Here is a 15054-nt window from a genome sequence, read left to right on the forward strand (position 1 = left end):
GTTCTGTCAACCCCAGAGGATAATAACATGACCCTTCCTGCAGCTCCATTAGGAAGTAGGTATATTAGGACAATGAAATATTTAATATTTAAAGTGTGCTATCATTACTAGGATGACCTTGTCATTGACAAATTACTAAGATTACTTCGTGATTCGCAATATTTCAAACAAATGAATAAGCACATCATTGATCAGAGATATCGACATCGAAATCACTTGTAATTGCTTCCTTTCTCATGTATAAAGTCCGGTCTCCTTTGATTGTTTGAAAACAGTAAATAAATCAAGTTAATCAACAATTAGCGATTAGAATGACCTCTTTCTTTAAAAGTTTACAGCCAAAGTAATTTTTTTATGTAATTGTGGCAAAAGTTATGGAGATGGGGAGACGTAATTGTTACTGTTACAAAACAACCAGTTCCAGTGTGAGGTCATGACTTGCCATTTTTGGTCACATGACTTGCCATTTTGGGTCACATGACTTGCCATTTTGGGTCACATGACTTGCCATTTTGGGTCACATGACTTGCCATTTTGGGTCACATGACTTGCCATTTTTTGGACATTGTTTGACGTTAATTCTGAATATGCAGCATTTTTAGTTTGTATTTTGACTTGCTTATCATTGTAACCTCGTGCTCTCGAATACAAAAATCTCACAATCCACATCATATATATATGATATATATGATATATATATATATATATATATATATATATATATATATATATATATATATATATATATATATCATATTTATGATGTCTGCACATAGGATGCACCCGAATAGTTGCTTGCAGTGTGCAAGCATGCGTCACTTTATGTATATCTATAATTGTGTGTGTGTGTGTGTCCTCCATAACTCCAAAACCATAAAACGTAGCAGCCTGAAACTTTGCATGCATCCTAAGGGAACACCAAGGGAGTGCAAAAATGAAAATTGGGTGTTTGGGTTAATTATCTTCATAAGGGGTGTTGAAATTGACGGCCTTATTTAATTATTCTTTATCAAGGCTCATCCTTGGTCGCCTCTCTGACCATCGCTGGAGTCTTAATTTTTGGCTTGCTCAACAATGCCTTGATTTGGAATGAGCTGCAACAGTTTATTTACGATAAAGCGCTTGAAATGTTTGTTTTGTTTTTCACTTTCCTCACTCATATTTTCGAATGCCTGATCCTCATAGCTGTGGATCACTGTATCCATCACTTCTGTAAGTGCTATAGTTTGCAAATTAGTTGCTTGGAGCAATTTCATGCAATATATGGTGTGATTTCCCCAATCTACTCTCACAGAATAATTAAAGTTTAACAACGAAATATAATTTGTGTTTGGAAGATCGGATGATGTGGACTGTATACGTCGATATCTGTCGTGAAATCAAAAAATGTTAAGACATCGGCGATGTTAAGTTTTTTTTTTTGCGGATATGTGCTATTACCAATCCGCTTGCTATGACTTGCCAAGCTAGCTGTTCCTTATCAACCATTCAATTCGTGCTTACGCCACTTGCCGAGCGCCCTACAGTCGATAGCTGCACAGTTCCTGTCCCAATCGGGATGTACAGTCGGCATTTGCTACAAGGTGGAGGTACATTGTACAGCACACACAGACGTGGTCCATATGGGTAGTTTTCGATCTGTAAAGGGACTCTCCGTGGGTGCATATGTGCATGCCTGCATGCTTGGTTACAGGCGCCGTGGTGGCAAAGTTTCATCCCGTATATTCTGGTGACACTGGGATGGAGGTTTTAACTTTTAACCTCAGCAGCGTACGAACGATCATGTTTTCCTTTGTCCTCGCCACCGTTTCTTAAGCATTTGGTTTTTTTGGATTTGCTTCACAAAGGTTAAATGTTTCTCTTTGTGAGTTTTAAAGCAAAATATGTTTCATAACGTTTGATTTCCGAGCCGTTTGCTGTATTAACGTATTTTCTAAATTACAGAGCAAAATTTTTTTTTCCACCCGTCACACACAGCTGTTTATAAAGAATAATATTTGTGAACATCTCCCTGAAACATCTATATAAGTGTAACGTTTTTCGGTGAAAGGTATTCAAGGTTTCTGGGTTGTATGCAGTCCGTACTGTAGTTGGTAATGACACTCACTCCAACCTAATGATTCCCAAAAAATTGCAGATATCAGCCAAGCACTAATATATAGTGTTTCTCTGCCAACTCTTTTCTTTCTCTCTTCTCTTCTCCTTTACCTCTCTCTCTCTCTGTTCTCTCTCTGTTTCTGGATGTGCCCGAGTGATGTTTGTCTCCAAACTTGTCTGGACGTACTTTGTCTGGATGCGTCTGGGTGTTGTTTATCTCAGGACGGTGTTCGTCTTCGGATGATGTTTCTGTCCGGAAGTGTCCTGGCAGTGTTTGTCTCCAGGCAGTGTTCATCTTTGGGGCGGTATTTATAGTATGACCAGTAGTAAATGGATTTTGGACTTTATTTTGTTTCCATCTTCACTGTTATTTATCCAAAATCATTTTGATGAGATGGTATGAATTGTAATTAACGCTCCACTGCATGTCTAGCTTCTCTTCCCCCACCCCCCTTTCTCCCCCACCCCTCACTTTCCCCCACCCCTCCCTCTCCCCACCCCTCTCTATTTCTCCCCCCTTCATATTCCCTTCAGTGAAGCAACTGGTGGTATTTGCTAGTATATGTATATTTTTTTTACAATTTTGTTCATTTCTGTAATGTCCATCAAGCTTCTCACCCTGTACGGTTAATGGCAGCAGCATCACCTGAAAGGTTGTTCACAGACTCACTTTCGACTCTTTCCTTTGTGTCTCGACTCATTTTTAACTATTTACACTTTACTCTCTGTTTTTTGTGATCTTCTATTATTGCATATTGTAACTGATTAATTCATCATTGTACTACTTACTGCAAGTGATCCTGAACTATGAGGACCTTCTGGTTACAGAGAGGAAACAATTGCAACACCAACATCACAGGAACACGAGCAGAGCCAGGGTCTTCCAGGAAACATGCTGGGAAAATGCCAATCATTTTCGCACCACTCTGCCCAGGCACCCTCCACTTCGGTGCACTTTAAATCCCCAAACATCCCAGCTGGAGCGCCAGCCTGGTGAAGCATTCCCCTTTCAAGCTTAACCCTCAGTGAGGACGGTTGTTTCATCAAGTCATGACGAGGCATTGTTCACCGTCGTCTGCCTCTGCGCTTCTGCTCGTGTTCCTTGCTAACTCAGCCGGCCAGCTCGGAGGTGAGTTTGCTTCGTCCATGTGGAATGCTCCATGAAAGAATCGTTTTGGTCTCTGGAAATGACTGCTTAATAATATGGTTTCAAGTGAGTTCAAAGAAACCTGTCGTTTTGTCAATTCCTTGTGGTTAAAAATGTGTTTGTTTATTTATTTATTTATTTATTTTTACTTTCATTATCTTTTCTTTCTGAAGAGCCATGAACTTGTCACTTGTATGTCTAGTGTTTATTTAAATGAGGGAGCGTCAAGCAAGCCTTTAATGAGTATAATATGTTCTCTTCGTAAGATACATTTCACACCAGTAGGTCAAATAAATAATTAATTGCTCGACCTTCAGTTCGTCTGCCGAGCTTCAAGTACACCACCATATGGAAAGGAGTCACTATAGTGTGACATCAGAACTTGACTGGAATGAAATATGACAAACTGCACTAACCTCGACTACCTCGAGGTTGATGATGAAACGTAGCAAAGAATATGCAAATCTCGATCCTTTTAATTCAACAATAACCTTCTTCTGTTTTGGCTGTCATCAGATTTGGACTACTTTTGTCATTTGTACCATTACTACGCCGTTAAATGCTTCATCCTGCACTCTCTCCTAATCTCTGGACTTGTCTCCTCTTCCATCGACCCAAACTTTTTCATTCGTACTCTTATTTTTCCGATGTAATTATGCTCCTTATTTTCCATCCCTTTCATTGTCTTTGGACGTACTCATTCACCCGTAAACTCACTTCTCCTGCAGGGTCTCTAAAACTTGTGACTGCACAATCCACCTCGGCAGTACATTCCTTTCACTTTGAGCCCCTCGGCAGTGGTGCCAGTGGTGATGACGGAGAGGAGATGTGGGATGACGGTGAAACTGATGGCGATGTTGAGAGCCAAACCTTTCCTTCACTGAAAACAACTGCTTGGAATCCAACTAACTCAATCCTAACTCCATCATCATCAAATGCTCTCAGCACCCATCCAGCCCAACTACCAACTGAACCTCTTGTTCCCTTGTCGCATAGACCTGTCCACTACACACCGGGGCGCTATACACCAGTTAGGACTCCTGTAACAAGTCCAATGGAAACAAATTCGAAAAGACCTGGCTTACCACACCTCCAGTCAATATCTGCACCTACATCTCCAAAACCTGATTTCTCTCACCAAAGAACTCTTGGACCACCACAGACTGCAGGCCTCCCAACCACTCCATCACACCAGCCAACGAGTCCAAATTTTTCTTCCTGCCAAAATAGGACTCGATACCGACAGCTGCCCACCACACCTCACCATTATCCAACACGTTATCCTCGAGTTCCTTTGGTCTCCCCATCTCCATCTCGACATCCAGTCGATCTCCAGCCAGGCAGACACAGTCCAGATGTTTGCGCGAGTGGAACCTTTGATGCATTTGCAAACAGCCATCGCAATACCATCTTCGCTTTCAGAGGTAAAGCATCTTTGCTTCATTTGGTCTAGTTGCATCTCTCTGCCTATTTATTGAATCTGAGCAATGAATTGACTGAGAAAGCTGTTGCTCCCAGGTGAGTGGTATTGGGAGGCTATTCCTGGGAGAGGTGTTCTGCCTGGATTCCCTCGCCGCATCTTCAATGTCTTGGGGATTCGTCCTCCAATTTCAGCTGCATTCACTCGCCTCGGCTGCTTTCCCAAAACTTACATTTTCAAGGTGATCTACCAAAATCCATTGTTAAAATTGACTCGTTGACCGCAGTGATGAGTTTGTTTGCTAACAAGTTTCCCTGTGCATTACCAATTGAATGTATAACTAATCACAATGCCATTTGTGATTCCACTTTTTTTTTCTCTCAATACAGGATGGCTGGTACTGGCGGTTCACTAATGGAGTGCGAGACCATGGGCATCCTCGGCGTATCGAAACTGGGTTTCCGAGAACTCCTGCTGAAACAAATGCTGCCCTCACCATTTCGGCAGGAAGCAGGGGGCAGCGGGAACATGCAATTTTTTTCAGTGGTATGAGAGTCGTGCCGCATGATGCAAAGTGATGTCTGAGATACGCTACACACAGATTCTCCTTCTTGAAATTTAATGTGATTCTTGTGCCAAGTTTTCAGTCTGCATGTCCTCTGGACCTGTTTGGTGGACCTACTTTGTTTCTGTGGTCTCCACTCAGGTGCTTACCTCTGGCGGTATATGTATCAACATCCTCAGAAGACTCGCAGCTGTCGTGCCAACATACAGCATCATCATCATCACCACCACCTACCTGCTGGACCCCATCGGCCACCTCGACCATATTTTGTTGCACGTTTGCACGGTCAGCCATTCGATGGATGTTAACATTGCAAACTTCTCGTTATATTTGTCATTCGCAGTTCCGAAATACGGACATTTTCGATGCGTCACTGAAACTTTTGTTGTGGTTGCTTCTGTGGTTTTCCTTGTAGGTCGTCGACGTAGACCTCGTTCTGTTCCGTTGCCGTTTGGTTTTCCTACTGAGATGACTGCAGCAATTGTTTGGCCTCCGCAGCAGCTCAACCACGCCTTTATTTTCTCCAGAGGTAATCCTGAAAATGTTTTCCTCCTCTATTTGGTTCGGGGAATTTTTGGACAGCTCTGCCTTTTCATAGGAATCCTTGTAGTGCCCATCCAAAATTTCCCAGAAAGTAAAAAGAGTGAATCACACGTATGAACTGGCACCACATGTTGATCAGAGCAAATGGAGCAAGTAGAATACCTCATCCCTGAAAAGTCATTAATGAGCCTGCTGGGTTTTCACTAACAATCCAATTGTGACATTGTAATGTGACTGAGTATTTCACTTTATGGATGTTTCGAATCCAAACCCTTAATACTGCTGCTTTCAGCCAGACTTGAACCTGCATCCTTTGCTGGCCTGAATTTAGACATTTGAAACCTGTCTTTTCCCTCGTATGTGGATAATGTAACTCTCTTGTTGTTAAACTCCCAAAATCTAGGCTCACTGCTCACCTCCCATTCCTTTGTTTCTCCTTTATCTCACCTGTGCAACCAACTTCCCCAGTGTGTTCAGTACCGTTCTTCTCTTCAGGCAGTTATTCTGAACGTTTTTTTTCGGTAGGCATCCCTGAACAGCAGTGTCAGTGTGAGGCATCACGTACCCCCTCTCAATGGTGATCACCCAGTCATTTTTATACTACACTACGTGTACAAACAGCTTCCTCGAATCGAAAAGTATTTCATGTACTCCCTGATGAGGCATCATGTGTACCCTCTCTGGGTCCACGGACCCACCCCCCGTTTTGGAACCACTGCTCTCAGGCTTCAAGAGATCTATTCACACCACTACCTTGGGTCATCATGATCTCGTCCACCCCGAATGACCCCATTCCCAAGCACTCCCTCTTTCCAGTTATTGGGATCCCCCTACCTCACCCCCCCCACCTTTCACCTCTTTTTTGTTTGTTAGTTGGTGGTTGGTTTGTTCCTTTTCTGTTTCATCCCCACCCTCCCCTTCCTCCTCTTGCAGTGTTTCATTCAGCTTGTGAACGGAATATTCACCCCCACATATCCTTCTCCCCCTCCCCTTGATCTCGCTCCCACTTCTATTCCACGGTTGGTGTTTCCCCCTTTCTATTTTGTTCGATTCCATCCTACTGTATGTCTTCCATGAGCCTCAACTCATGCATACAAGCATGAAATAGAAAATGCATGTGAATGAAACAGTTGAGATTTTGAAAAAGTTTTTATTTACTTATTTATTTATTTATTTTTTAAGCATCCTTATTTTGGTATTTCAGACAAAAAACAGATGAATGAACATTACAATCTGCCAAACAAACAAACATTAACACATTCATAATCCAATCCTGAAAATAAGCAATTAAGTCCATTTTAGGACCAGAACCCAATGTTTATAACATGGTGATGAAGGAGCAGAAAGCATGTGTTTGAGCTAATCGCTACATTTACTTGGTAAGAGTAGACATGTCTTGTGTATGTTACTTGTGATCGAAACAACGACAATCTATCTTGGAAACAAGTGGGGGATTGGGGTGAGCCAAGTCACAAACAAATAATTACATGCACTACATGAACACCATTGGCTCGAGGATCTTTCGACCAGGAGAGCGAAAACGGTGTGTTCAGTTTCACACCTACACTTATCTGGAGCGATTTTCAAAGTTTTTCCAAATCTTTTTAAACAGTGTTTGACTCGCATTGGATGAAAATGATGCAATAACATGGCCATGTACTCATGTTAGAGTAATATAGGACAAGGTGGAGCATTTCCAAAGTGAGGGGTTGGGTATGGGTGGTGGGGTGAGATGAGTGTCAGGGTGTGTTGTTGAGCGATGGATGAAACTGCTGTACATCTACAAAAAAGTGGTAACCTTTGGGACTTAAAAGATAATTTTTCCTCTGCGAAAAAATGAAAATCAGAGGCCACAACTTCCCAATGTAACAACCTGAGGATTGCACATTAAGGTTCGGAGGTAAAATATGGGGGAGAGGTGAGGGGATATTATTATGTTGGAGAAGTTGGGTTTTTCAGGAAGAACCAGGGATGACATGAACAGCTCTGCCTTTCATATGCAGTGTTGTTGTGCCCATCCCCAATTTCCCTGAAGGCATAGAGACTACATCACACACATGAACTGGCACCACATGTGGAGCACACAGATCACCTAATCCCTGAAGGTCTCTTGTTAATCCCTCATCAACTCATTCTTCCCTCAAAGTCTTCAAGACAGGTGTTCACCACCATGTCGGATCATCCCCCATCCAAAACCATGAACTTTCGGACCCCCGTTAACCCTTCCCAAGCCCACCTCTTTCCAAATGCCCAGTTTTTCCTTCCTGAAAATTTGCGGCTGTATCCATCTTGTCTACCCCATGTGTCCTCCCCCATTCCCTCCCCCAAATTTTTCCCTACATCCCTTGTTTCCACAAGTCTCCCTCTATTTTGTCTCTTTTCTGCTCTTGGTGTGTTCCCCCTACCCCCCCTCCTTTTATCCTTAATTTTGTTCCATAAAATCGTGATCTGTTCTACGTTCTACCTCCTCCATGAGCCTCAGCTTTGCATACAAAAAAAAACAGAGTATTGATTGAGGAGAGAATCCAATGTTTTGGGAATTAACCGTTCATCGAAGCAAACCCCTCACCCTCTTCCGTTCCTTAAGTGTAAGCTTCTCTTTGCTTCCCACAGTGGTTAGCATAGCTTGAGAAAAGTCTTGTTGATTTCATCCATCATTCTGCATTGACAGCCAGGTAGATCGACACTTGTGAGCATTCTTTTATCTCCATACTGCCAATTAACCTTTAGGATGCACGCACGAGACATTACCCATGTAAGTAGAGACAAATTGTTTTCAATAAATATCCTTTTTTGTTGCACTTCTCTCATTGTGCTTATTTTAATTCCCCTTAGATGTATACTACAAGGTGGATCTTCAAACATGGCGAGTCGTTACTGCTGTTCCACCCTACCCTCGTCCAATCGCAAAGTACTGGTTCAATTGCAGGGATTAAGAATCATTACAGACTCCGAGACTGCAAAGATTGGGATACATCTGCTGTAGAAACCTTGCCTAAACGAACAATTTGTAGAAAATTCGAAGTTAAAAATAAAAAAAACAGCTAGCAATGTCATATATTGGAAAAGTTTATAAGTTGTTAAGTAAACACATTGTTAATGTTAAGAAACCCTTAAAACACATTGATAATATACAAGGTCAGGGGAAACTTTTCAAATGAAAGCTGACTCCAAGTTAAAGGTGTTTTTGGGATTTCTCTACACCTGAAGTTGCATGGAATTTTGGTCATTTGTCCCTCGTTAACTATGGCAGTGAATCAGAAACACTGAATGCCCCCTTAGTGCTCCCAAATTAATTGTATTCAGGTTCTGAAACAATGAAGGCGATTGGATATTGATAATACATCTGATGGTCGTGTACACCTATGGATTATCCATAGTCTTGGAGAGCAGTGCATGGTGATAACTTTCCTCATATTCAAACAATATCATTGTAACTCTTATCGCACTCTTTTGTACACTTTAAATGATTTTGACCATTTCAAGAGAATCAAAGTTTGAGCTTTTTAAGATAAATTTTCTTCTTGAAATTTTAACGGTTGCATGGAACCAATGAATGCAATAATGGTCCTCTTCACATAGTAATGTATTACATGTTTAATATAAACTTCCATACCATCTGTAATTACATGTTTGATATCACCCTCGACACCATCCATAATTACATGTTTAACATCAACCTCAATCCCATCCATAATTACACATTTAATATCAACCTCAATACCATCCATAGTTACACCATCCATAATTACACATTTAATATCAACCTCAATACCATCCACAGTTACACATTTAATATCAACCTCAATCCCATCCATAATTACACATTTAATATCAACTTCAATACCATCCATAGTTACACCATCCATAATTACATGTTTAATATCAACCTCAATGCCATCCATAATTACACCATCCATAATTACACCATCCATAATTGCATGTTTAATGTCAACCTCAATACCATCCATAATTACACATTTAATATCAACCTCAATCCCATCCATAATTACACATTTAATATCAACCTCAATACCATCCATAGTTACACCATCCATAATTACATGTTTAATATCAACCTCAATGCCATCCATAATTACACCATCCATAATTGCATGTTTAATATCAACCTCAATACCATCCACAATTGCATGTTTCACTTCAATTTCAATACCATCCATAATTGTATTTTTAATATCAACCTCAATACCATCCATAATTACATTTTTTAACATCAACCTCAATACCATCCATAATTACACGTTTAATATCAACCTCAATACCATCCATAATTACACGTTTAATATCAACCTCAATACCATCCATAAGTACATGTTTAATATCAACCTCAACACCATTCATAAATGCATGTTTAAATCGACCTCAATCCCATCCATAATTGCATATTTAATATCAACTTCAATACAATCCACAATTACATTTTTAGATCCTCGTGGAGGATCTCGAAGTCTTACTCACGTTGTTGGTCTTCATCTTCTTCTTGTGGACTTTTTTGTTTCACAGCCTACAGTTTTCATCGAAACTTCCTGAAACTTGGCATATATATGTAAAAATACCCTGAGCAAACAGTAACCATCTCGGATTTCGAAACTTCCTCCGAGAAAAAAAGTTATGACGTCAAAATATCTCCGCTTATGGAAATCGCCTAAAAAATTATCTCCGAAACTGGGCAAGCTTTTTGAATTCTGTTTGCGGGGATCGAACGGGACATTATCAGAGATGAATTACCGCACATATGATACATCACTATGATGTCATATCAATTTTTATGATGTCATTCCTATATTTTTTTTACATTTTTTTTGTTTCACAACCCAGATCTTTCATCGGATCTTCATGAAACTTGCCATGTATATGCAGAAAGCCCACGCGCAGGCAGTAACCATCTCCGATTTTGGAAATTTTTCCTCGAAAAAAAGTTGACGTCATAATATCGCCGCTAATGGAAATCGCCTATACCATTATCTCCGAAACTAGGCAAGCTGTTTGAATTTTGTTTGCGGGAATCAAGCTGGGCATTAGCACAGATAATTTATCGCAAACCTGATATATCACAATGATGTCATATTCATTTTTATGATGTCATCATTAAGAGGACGAGGATCTTCGCTCATTTGAGCTTGTTAATATCAACCTCAATACCATCCACAATTACATGTTTCATATCAACCTCAACACCATCCATAATTGTATGTTTAATATCAACCTCAATATCATCCACAATTACATGTTTAATATCAACCTCAATACCATCCATAATTTAAAGTGTAATACCAACTTTAACACTGTCTATCATGTTTAATATCAATTTTAATACCATCTACAATGTTTTATATCAACTTTATAACCATCTATAATTGCATGTTTCATTTCAACTTTAATGCCATCTTAAATTACATGTTTCATATGAACCTCATTACCATCTTTAATTACATGTTTAATGTCAACTTCAATACCCTCCATAATTACATCTTTAACATCAACTTTAATACCATCTATAATGTTCAATATCAACTTAAATATCATCCCTAATTACATGTTTAATACGAACTTCAATAGCATCCATAATTAGACATTTAATATCAACCTCAATACCATCCACAATTACATGTTTCACTTCAATTTCAAGAACATCCATAATTACATTTTTAATATCAACCTCAATACCATCCAAAATTACATTTTTATAATCAACCTCAATACCATCCATAATTACATGTTTCACTTCAATTTTAATACCATCCATAATTACATTATTAATATCAACCTCAATACCATCCACAATTACATGTTTCACTTCAATTTCAATACCATGCATAATTCCATTTTTAATATCAACCTCAACACCATCTATAATTACATGTTTCACTTCAATTTTAATACCATCCATAATTACATTTTTATAATCAACCTCAATAGCATCCATAATTACATGTTTAATATCAACCTCAATACCATCCATAATTACATTTTTAATATCAACCTCAATACCATCCATAATTACATTTTTAATATCAACCTCAATGCCATCCCCAATTACATGTTTAATATCAACCTCAATGCCATCCATAATTACATGTTTAATATCAACCTCAATACCATCCATAATTACATTTTTAATATCAACCTCAATACCATCCATAATTTCATGTGAAATACCAACTTTAATACTGTCTATCATGTTTAATATCAACTTTAATACCATCCATAATTACATTTTTATAATCAACCTCAATAGCATCCATAATTACATGTTTAATATCAACCTCAATACCATCCATAATTACATGTTTAATATCAACCTCAATACCATCCATAATTACATTTTTAATATCAACCTCAATGCCATCCCCAATTACATGTTTAATATCAACCTCAATGCCATCCATAATTACATGTTTAATATCAACCTCAATACCATCCATAATTACATTTTTAATATCAACCTCAATACCATCCATAATTTCATGTGAAATACCAACTTTAATACTGTCTATCATGTTTAATATCAACTTTAATACCATCCAAAATGTTTTATATCAACTTTATAACCATCTATAATAACATGTTTCATTTCAACTTTAATACCATCTTAAATTACATGTTTCATATCATCCTCATTACCATCTTTAATTCCATGTTTAATGTCAACTTCAATACCCTCCATAATTACATCTTTAATATCAACATTAATACCATCTATAATATTCAATATCAACTTTAATTTCATCAAAAAATTACATGTTTAATATGAACTTCAATAGCATCCAAAATTACAGAACATGTTTCATATAAACTTCAATACGATCCACAATTACATGTTTCACTTCAATTTCAATACTATCCAGAATTGAATTTTTAATATCAACCTCAATACCATCCATAATTTCATGTTTAATATCAACCTTGATACCATCCCCAATTACATGTTTAATATCAACCATAATCTTCTTCTTCTTATGTCGGCTGCTCCCGTTAGGGGTCGCCACAGCGAATCATCCATTATGATCCGCATAATGATTTGGCACAGGTTTTACGCCGGATGCCCTTCCTGACGCAACTCTGGTCGCCTCTTACGACACAGGGATATGGTACACCTATTCTAACCAGGGCATACACCGGGCCCAGAACACTGGTACTCACTTCACCGACCTCGGAAGGATGACAGGCTGAGTCAACTTACTGCTGTGTATTAAATCAAGTGGCCAACGGGGCTTGAACTCAGGACCATTTGGATCTCAAGCCGCCACCCTAACCACTACGCCAACACCAGGCTTTAATATCAACCTCAATACCATCCATAATTTCACGTGAAATACCAACTTTAATACTGTCTATCATGTTTATCAACTTTAATACCATCTGCAATGTTTTATATCAACTTTATAACCATCTATAATTACATGTTTCATTTAAACTTTAACACCATCTTAAATTACATGTTTCATATGATCCTCATTGGAATCTTTAATTGCATGTTTAATGTCAACTTCAATACCCTCCATAATTACATGTTTAATATCAACTTTAATACCATCTATAATCTTCAATATCAACTTTAATTTCATCCATAATTACATGTTTAATATGACCTTCAATACCATCCAAAATTACAGAACATGTTTCATATGAACTTCAATACCATCCACAATTGCATGTTTCACTTCAATTTCAATACCATCCATAATTGCATTATTAATATCAACCTCAATACCATCCATAATTACATTTTTAATATCAGCCTCAATACCATCCATAATTAAATTTTTAATATCAACCTCAATACCATCCATAATTACATTTTTTTAATATCAATCTCAATACCATCCACAATTACATGTTTAATGTCAACCTCAATACCATCCTTAATTACATTTTTAATATCAACCTCAATACCATCCACAATTGCATGTTTCACTTCAATTTCAATACCATCCATAATTGTATTTTTAATATCAACCTCAATACCATCCATAATTACATTTTTTAACATCAACCTCAATACCATCCATAATTACATTTTTAATATCAACCACAATACCATCCAGAATTACATTTTTTTAATATCAATCTCAATACCATCCATAATTACATGTTTAATGTCAACCTCAATACCATCCATAATTACATGTTTAATATGAACTTCAATAGCATCCAAAATTACAGAACATGTTTCATATAAACTTCAATACCATCCACAATTACATGTTTCACTTCAATTTCAATACCATCCATAATTACATTTTTAAGATCAACCTCAATATCATCCATAATTACATGTTTAATATCAACCTCAATACCATCCATAATTACATTTTTAATATCAACCTCAATACTATCCATAATTACATTTTTAATATCAACCTCAATACCATCCATAATTACATTTTTTTTTATATCAATCTCAATACCATCCATAATTACATGTTTAATATCAACCTCAATACCATCCATAATTACATGTTTAATATCAACCTCAATACCATCCATAATTACATGTTTCATATCAACCTCAATACCATACATAATTACATTTTTAATATCAACCTCAATACCATCCATAATTACATGTTTAATATCAACCTCAATACCATCCATAATTACGTTTTTTTTTATATCAATCTCAATACCATCCATAATTACACATTTAATATCAACCTCAATACCATCCATAGTTACACCATCCATAATTACACATTTAATATCAACCTCAATACCATCCACAGTTACACATTTAATATCAACCTCAATCCCATCCATAATTACATTTTTAAAATGAACCTCAATACCATCCATAATTAGATTTTTTTAATATCAATCTCAATACCATCCATAATTACATGTTTGATATCAACCTCAATACCCTCCGTAATTACATTTTTAATATCAACCTCAATACCATCCATAATTACTTTTTTTTAATATCAATCTCAATACCATCCATAATTACATTTTTAATATCAACCTCAATACCATCCATAATTACATGCTTGATATCAACCTCAATACCCTCCGTAATTACATTTTTAATATCAACCTCAATACCATCCATAATTACTTTTTTTTAATATCAATCTCAATACCATCCATAATTACATGTTTAATATCAACCTCAATACCATCCATAATTACATGGTTAATATCAATCTCAATACCATCCATAATTACATGTTTAATATCAACCTCAATACCATCCATAATTACATTTTTAATATCAACCTCAATACCATCCATAATTACATGTTTAATATCAACCTCAAT

General features: G+C 37.4%; 1 protein-coding gene across 1 annotated transcript; it reads left to right on the top strand.

Moving 5' to 3' along the window:
* Nucleotides 1-2851: 2851 nt before the first annotated feature.
* On the top strand, nucleotides 2852-11575 carry LOC147025741 (vitronectin-like). The gene is made up of 7 exons (XM_085880439.1): nucleotides 2852-3226; nucleotides 3973-4668; nucleotides 4763-4905; nucleotides 5054-5210; nucleotides 5371-5514; nucleotides 5645-5758; nucleotides 8608-11575. Exons 1-7 carry the CDS (start codon nucleotides 3148-3150, stop codon nucleotides 8706-8708), a joined length of 1434 nt encoding a protein of 477 aa, XP_085736565.1. The 5' UTR covers nucleotides 2852-3147; the 3' UTR covers nucleotides 8709-11575.
* The last annotated feature ends 3479 nt before the right edge of the window (nucleotides 11576-15054 follow it).

The sequence above is a fragment of the Eptatretus burgeri genome, chromosome 5, assembly GCF_056783735.1.
Source record: "Eptatretus burgeri isolate ZD-2024b chromosome 5, Ebu_testis_v1, whole genome shotgun sequence".
Lineage (NCBI taxonomy): Eukaryota > Metazoa > Chordata > Myxini > Myxiniformes > Myxinidae > Eptatretus > Eptatretus burgeri.